This window comes from Plectropomus leopardus, chromosome 11, assembly GCF_026936395.1.
Source record: "Plectropomus leopardus strain MGB_pleo_1.0 chromosome 11, ASM2693639v1, whole genome shotgun sequence".
Taxonomy (NCBI): domain Eukaryota; kingdom Metazoa; phylum Chordata; class Actinopteri; order Perciformes; family Serranidae; genus Plectropomus; species Plectropomus leopardus.
The window spans coordinates 12,961,653-12,969,858 of NC_142186.1; the positions used below are offsets into that span (position 1 = coordinate 12,961,653).

At 38.9% G+C, this 8,206-nt stretch overlaps 1 protein-coding gene across 5 annotated transcripts in view; it reads right to left on the reverse strand.

The window, feature by feature from the left end:
- cobl (cordon-bleu WH2 repeat protein) overlaps nt 1-8,200 on the reverse strand; it is a 64,691-nt gene extending 56,491 nt beyond the window's left edge. For all 5 annotated transcript variants that reach the window (XM_088084038.1, XM_088084036.1, XM_088084037.1 and 2 more), the window contains exons 1-2: nt 8,051-8,200; nt 7,674-7,801 (exon numbers count right to left, since the gene is read on the reverse strand). In XM_088084038.1, the coding sequence (XP_087940164.1) occupies nt 7,674-7,702 (29 nt within the window). In that variant the 5' untranslated portion in view covers nt 7,703-7,801; nt 8,051-8,200. The remainder of the gene's footprint in view (nt 1-7,673; nt 7,802-8,050) is intronic.
- Nucleotides 8,201-8,206: the final 6 nt, after the last annotated feature.

Consider the following 8,206-nt stretch of genomic DNA (forward strand, 5'->3'; position numbering starts at 1 on the left):
TTTTGTATTGGAACATCAACAACATTTGGCTCCACTCATGGCCAAACTTCACTTAATTACCAAATACCATGCGGTGGCAACAGGCTGTGGTTGCAATTTGTGTGCAATCATAAACCTTTCTTAACATTTGAATGATTAAGTAATATTTTGGAACTGGACTGCCCTAAATGCAATAATTTCACTACATTTGCAAATAAATAACCTGGATCACAAATCATCTGAAGGCTCTGATGGACTTAAAGTGTAGGAAAATCCCAACTCTTTCTTTATTTGTATCAGTGGAGGTACAGTTAAGTTGCTTTTCAGAGGCTGCCGCATTTAGTTTTATCATTTTAAATGAGAATTAGTCTTGAGATGGTTCATCAGGTTGCATGTGACTTCTCTTCTACTATTAAAACAACCAGGTTAGAGCTCAGCACAATCTGTTCAATAGGAGTGCAGCGTTAGTAACAGTAACATAATAACCCTGGGGAGATTTTTTTTTAAAGACAACACCACACCTGAGGTGCTAAATGAACTGTTACTCATTGGGATCAATTAGGTTGCTTACACTCCTTACACTTATTTGAAGGGTTCACATTCAGGATGTATTTGCAATGATGACCTCAGGTAAAGCCAGTGAGTCAGTCAGTGATCCAGAGGTATCTGTTTCACACCTACTTAAAGAAGAGAAATCCACTTACTTTAACAGCACCCCCACCCATCCTCTCCTCCTCTTTTGTCACATTTAGTCATCTTGTCCAATTGTGACCAGTGACACACAGGCATGCCGACAGACATGTTCCAAGACAACAATAATTCTCCAAAAATAGGAGCAAGACGCCAACTTGCCACTCTGTCTGAACAGCAGGAAAAATCCTGTCTAACTTCCCTTTGGAGACCTTACTTGACCAAATATGACTGACCCGTAAACCTTTTCCCATTCCTTTTTCTTAACATCTAAATTGTGTCAAGCCTATTTCATCTTAGTCATCTCAAGCCATATTTTAATAACTGAGGTTTGATTGAGGCATTTGTGGAATGACATCAATAAAGGGCCATCATTTTCACCTGTATATTCCTGGACATTCATGGATAAACCCGGTGTTCTTAACATTTATTACGATAAGTGTACAAATCAGGCACTCAGGTAATGAGCCAATTCCTTTTGCAGATCATATTTATTAGTTGATGTATGGTCTCGATTCTCTGACATTTTAAATCAACTCTAGATCGTCAGTGTCAAAGCAAGACCCCTCGTTTCCTATTTAATACATATTCTAACTTTAAAATGAATCTCATAAGGGGGGCCTAATATATTAATTGTTGAGTGATGTGAGCATTTACAGTGTAATTATTGTTTTTACAGGTACAGCAAGAGAAGCTGTACACTGTGCACCAGCTAAAGAAAAGCTCCTGGGTGGCAAAGGAAGGAGGACAACCAGAGGGGGGAAAGGGAAGGAGGGATAATGAATGTTGGTAAAAGGGAGGGTTAAGGGAAAGCTCAGGTGGCACAAAGCCCCATATGGCTGGAGAGCAACAAGAAAGGGAATAGAAAAGGGTAGATGGGTGGAGTCCAACATCAGAGACCAAAAGGAGGGAGAGATGGAATGTCGAAGCAGAACAGCAGGAAATAATAATTAGTCTGTTCTCTATTCCCTAAGCTGTTTGTTCAATTAGAGAGAGCTCCTGCTGGAGAAACAAGAGGAAAAACACTTAGCTTACAGATACTGTGGTTTTTTTGCAGACAGGCACAGCTTATAAACACCCCAGGATACTTTGATTTGAAAATAATATACAACGTAAACATATTTTCATAGTAACATTGTATGTTTTCTACATATTTGTACACTAAAAATTAAAGTTTGTACCATTTCTTGATTTACAGTAATTAAATATATCCACCACAGGGATAAACTGTTTTGGATTTGATGGTCTTTTATTGTTATTTGCTATTTGACAGTTTTTTTTAACTGTAATTTATTTATCTTTTTTAGATAACTTTTAGCTTTTTGCCTTTGTTACATAGAACACCTTCAGCGTGGACAACACAGCCTTTTTACATGGGGCGCCCACTCTACCAGGTGAGCTACTGGGCACCCCTCCTGTAAATTCTGCAAACATTTTTTTTACAGTGTTCAATAAAATTATGTCCAAAATATCTGCAACAAAGTCTTAACCACTGGATCTAGTTTTGGCAGGGAAAAGGCTACAAATAAAGAAACATATTTTTGCATGGCCCAAGCTTGCTCTTTTACCATACTATCAGGTCTTAGCAAAATACATATTTTTTTAGCATTCATTAACGCTGTTTTAATAGGAGGATGACAAAACAGCCATGCCACCATTATTTCTTGAAAAGGACACCTGTTGCTGATTACTGACAGAGTGGTACAAAGCAGTTATGGTCCACTATAATAGAGATAGCAGCAGTGTTTAAGGGTTTAACACTTACAAAAACACTATAATCTGTGCAGGAGAAAGTGCACTCCACCACCTCTGCCTTATCAGGCGATACCACTGCTATAGCACGTCAGTTAATGTTGGAGGAGTCATTCCAGTCTGTGCACACACACACACATGCAGTCCGTCTGTCTTTCCTCCCTGACAAACCCACATACCACAGTGACTAACATATGACTGCAGGCTTCCAGAAATAAATCTGCGCAGCCCATAACAGCTGCATAAGAAGAGTACAGGGAGATAGACTCACTGTACTACAGATACTTGAGACTGATACACGGGCACACTTTGTTGATAAAGGTGTGTGCCAAAGCTTTCTTTCACCATGGACTGTAGTTTGCAAATAGCAGAAACTAGGCTGGATAAAAGTGGGGCCTAAGGAGCACAGCAATCTATAAATACAGCCAGTCTGGATGTCTCAAATGTTTCCGATGGAGTAAATATATTCAGAGTGCCTGCACTAGTTTGATTTGTGCACAGACCAAGGAGCCATTAATTAATCCTGCTGTGCCTGGCCTTATAATAAACTCCTACTTGGAGTATATAAGCCACACTACACTACAAAAAAGATTGAAAGTTCTCATAAAATGCGAACAAGGGCAGCACTCAGCACTTCATTAAGAAGTTAACTACATTATCTCCTGTGTTCAGCATATTTAAAGGTCTAAATAACACATGAAACAAAGTTTAACCCTTGTAATCCTAACCCTAACCATACACTTTATCAGTTGGTCTTGTGCTTTATTTCTACCATACACCGACTCCTTATTAAACGGACAAATTGAGCAAAGTTCATACTCTATGCTTTTGATCTAATGCAGTCAGTGTATACTGTGGTAAGGCTTCTATCCGTGCTGAACATTGCTAGTGGAAGCATTGCATCCACACCCTGTCTATTTAAAACAGGATGGCCTGTGAAGTGAACGCAGATATTACCAGATACACTCTGTACGGCTGCCAACAACGCATAGCCTCAAATGTTCTCCCTCTTGCCCATCTCAGTTTTCACAGGAGTTAAATTTAACAAGACATAAAATAACCCTAAACAAACAGATGTGACCGCATACACTAAAACATTTTCCTCTTTGCAAAAGTACAGTATAGCCTTCAAGTAAAAGAAAAGAAAAAAAGAGGGAGCTCCCTTAGTCAGCAGGACAGAGCTTGCAACTGACCACTTGAACCTTTAACTTCTAAAAAAGGTAGATGTTGTGAAGGATAGGGTGGGGAGCTTCTGTCTGCATCTGTCTCAAAATCTCTCATCATTTGAGACCCCAGCAGAAAAAGATACAACACTGAGGGATAACATTATCTTACAATACCTAGTCTATCTCTCTAATCTATTTTAAGAAACTGTGTGAACTGACAGACACATATGGCATTCAAATACTATGCAAAGGATGAGACTGACACTTTAGCCCAGTGGGCGCAGCTTTGAATTAATGAGCATTTACACTGCAGCTAGCAAGCGGTGTTGAAATCCCTCCATATACAGTACTCAGGAGCGCACACAAGCATGCATGGACAGGACAGTTGGTAGCCAATAATTATCTCAGGGTGTGTGCTGAGGAGGATAAACAGACCGTTATTTGAAATCCCATACTGTATTTAACTGTAAAATCTGCCAGCCTTTACCCGTGGGTGAATTTTAAAACTGAACAGAAACAGAAATGAGGCTACCACAAACAGCAGATGGATTTTGAAAAAGAAAAAGAAAAAAGTGTGACCTACCAACAGTGAGGCAGATGGCAGCACAAATCAGTAGATTGAGAATGTAGAGGCTTTTTTTATTTAACTATTCTTCGCACTTAATAAGCACCTTGAGGCAAAATTTAGAAATAAGACATGCACCAAGCCAATAAATGGAAACTAATGAGTTTTTCTACATCTGGGTGTGGTGTAGTTGATCATCACTGGGTGACTGAAACATGTGACCAAAGTAAACTCACAAGGCTCTGACGTCACATATGATTGCGCCTCCAGAAAAGAAAGAAAGAAAAAAAAATATCTATTAAGATTAGTAAAACAAAAAATTAAAAAACACAAAAACACAACTGAGTGATGCTGTGAATTTAGAGTTATTTTGAGCAGTTCCCTCTTAATCCTCCCTCCGTTTATTTAAATTAGTCTGTTGCTTTTTTATTGCTTTTGTGGGAGTGCATACTAAAACTAAAGGCATTCAACAAAACCACATTAATCAGAGGCTTGTGGACTAAAGCTTACTCAACACACAAACAAGCATGTAGGCAGACACAAATAAACTCAAGATCCAGACATGTAGAGAAAAACACCACTGTGCTAATTAAGACTATTTTCTGCTGCAGACGAGAAGACAGAGGATTATAACTACACTAGTCTAAATGCAATTACCATAAAAGATGCTCCAACTGACACAGGGGACGAAAAATTTAATCAAGAGACTGTTCAACTCAGAAACAGAAATTTCATGTACCACAAATGTATTCTTGAGTGGATCATTTTTATCTCAGTGCACTGAGAGAAATCAGCACTCATTGGAGATGTTCCAATTCCAGTTTTGGAAATGCATCTGATACTGCCCAAAATGCAGGATGGGATATCAGCACGTGTGGTACTCTAAGCACCAATCCAATACCACTGATAACCTTTTAAGAAGTTTAATAAAAAACAAAAAAAATAGCTGTTTTCCTGGAAATCAGTTCCTTTTAACTGCTTTAAATCAGTCACCTACACAGCTGTTGTGCTGTGCACCAGGGAAAACAATGAGTTTCCTGTAGATACCTTAATGTGAGCCGTTGTCAAAATGTCGGTAATATTAACCGTATTTTACACTGATAAGTCCCACGTGTAACAAGGAAACACACACAATATGTAAGGCTTTGGTTTCATGATTACTAGTATTTTATTATTATTTTTATTTTTTTAAAACACAATGGTATCAGATTAGCACTCTATACTGGGGGGCAACCGATATCGGTTTTTCAAGGCCAATACCAGCTATTATTAGTTAATGAGCACGATAACTGATATTTGGAACTACCATTTACAATAAAATTTAAAATCTTTCTGTCAATATTAAGAATTTGGCATATCAGAAACTCTAACATAAAACTTTGTTAAAAAGCCATTGGCAAATGTTAAATCAAAACTGAGACCTTCAACATCATGTACAGAAAGATCCCAGCAACTTTTTATAAAAGGGGATTAATAACAATAGCTCCCTGAGGTTTTACAAAGTAAAAGTTCTATGCTGACACTTTCTTTGCACTTTTTAATTAATTCTATGGGCGATCATTAAAATATAACGCTGCGACAGAAAAAATATTGGCCCCGATAATCAGCCAGGCCGGTAATCTGTCAACCCCTACTCTGTATTGGCCAAGTTAGTGTCTGGAATGAGAGGAAGATGCCTTTTGTTTTCCATGCTTAATTACAGGCTTATAAAGCTCAGAACTAAGGCTTCATTAAGCGATCTCTCCACTGCTCCTGATGTACACACACTAAACACTGACACATTCACACACACTCACACACCCACTACTCAGATTTCAATGGCCAGGTACAAACAAATTTCATTTCCCTCAAAAGAGCAGTGTCTTCCTTCCTCATTTGCTTGCTTAGTGACCATGCTGTCTGTGTGTGCATGTTAAGTGTGTGTGTGAGGGTGAGTGTGTTTGTGTAGTTTTTATGAGCTGTGTTTCATTAGAACTGGGCGTATAGTAAAGAAGCTACTCCCTGTGTGATGACGAAAAAGAAATCCCAACACAAAGGGAGTTGTCATGGTAATTTATATGGAAAGAAATGTCACACACTGACCGGATAAAAAGGCATTTTGGGTCCACTGCCAGCTGACTCTGTGACAAGTCTACTTTGTAAATTGGCCAAAAGGCTCTTGAGTATCTGAAATCACTGTATTTAAGAGTATCTGGTTAAAGGGACCTTTACTTGAAAGATCAGGGGAGAAATAGACCGAGCCTTAATTCACATCATCAACACTCTTTCTAGAAGTATTACACCCTACTCGGGTTGCCACACAGGAACACCTGTATTGTACTTTTTATACACTGCTGTCAAGCCTTCACCACACACCTGCAGCGTAGATGGACTAGTTTAAAAGGGTCCTGAAGAGCTAATACGATAGATAAAAGGTGTGAGTAATCTCAAATAACAGCACACACATAAACCCCATGTTTAAACCATAATTACAAGGCTGACTTAAGAATTGCACTACGCAGCCATTAACATAAGTAACTTCAGTTAGATGACTACTCTCGCTACATCTGAGCTTACACAAATACCTACATATACCACATATCCCGCAGAAATGTCAGGAAGGTATGATGGTACCAAAGAATAGATACCACCAAGCCCTATGAGAAATAATGAAAAATTACCAGATATGATAACACACACTGTACTCATATTTAACAAAAAAAAAAATCCATAAATCAGACACTGACTATAAAATGCATGTATACTTTATATTAGATTAAAAATCCCTTATTTGTCCAATCACAATAACATGTGAAAGACCAAGAGCTGTTTACCACCGACATAAAACAGCAGCATTGGCCGTCATTTACAGTCAGTGATGATGCTGTTTATGTGATAAGGTGATATTTCTCCTTACAGTCCCATGCCATGTAATTTAAAAAAAAAAATAGGATTCTGTGGTAAAACATCATTACTGTATAACACTGTCCTCACAGCTCATATTGGGATTAAAGTGAAGAGGCACAAACTCTAGCTGCACCCCAAACAACACACCACCAGCTAGTTTCTCTCCACTATAGCAACCAACCACACTGTTGCACTAAGCTTTGCTCCAAAGCTGTTCATGCTTATTGTCTGTCAGAGGCGGAGAGACAGTAAGCAACAGTGGAGCAGGCTGACCTGGCTGCTGGAACACTCTCTGTGTTGTCAGTACTGACTAAAGGCTACAAATGCTTTCTAAGTGTTTGGTCATGGGGCTGCCCCATAATGTAGCCCAAATAATTTCAGTGTCAAGACAAACACCTATCACTGGAGACTTTAACAGTATCTCACAACCAGAAATATATGCATATATGTTAACTGAAAATATGACAGGCAAGGCTTAAGTGGTAACATAATGCAAAGGCAACAAATGTCCCGTTTGTTTAATGGCAAGGCCTTTCGGTTTTTTCCGAGCTGAAATTATTTTAATTCTAAGGTCATTTCAAGTTATGAGAGCATGAAAATAAATGTTCAAAAGTGTCTGTTTTTGAAGGACTTACCCTGAGGGCGGTTTTGAGGACTCAGTCATTGCAGTGATTACGATATCCAACTTCAAATGATAGCTGTCCTCGAGCTCTCAAAATCCGCTGTTGTTCTTAAACTCGCTGGATATCCATTTCACTATCACCTGCGAGTTGGCATATCACAGTTAAATTCATTTGCATGAGTCGGGTTTTCCAACATATCGCAACCGAAACAACGACCTGTATTTTTGGAGAGAAAAGAACAACTTTGTGTTTTCTGTTACAGGTCCAACAAGTGACAGTGCGCAAAGATGACAGTCCACCGTGACCTGAAGCACAAACCGCAAAGTGTCCGTGAGCTCTAACTACGACACAAGAACCGAAAAATGTCTAGTATTTTAAGTCCAACTTACTTTAGTCAAAACGGCCTTGCTGCCTCATTATCATGGACTGAGTTCCTTGTAAAATACACTTGATATAATCTTCGCAGTCCCCCGCGGCTGATTTTCCCTCGAGCATTGTCAAGGCAACTGGATTGACAAAGTGAACTTCCGGTATGATTTTCCAAA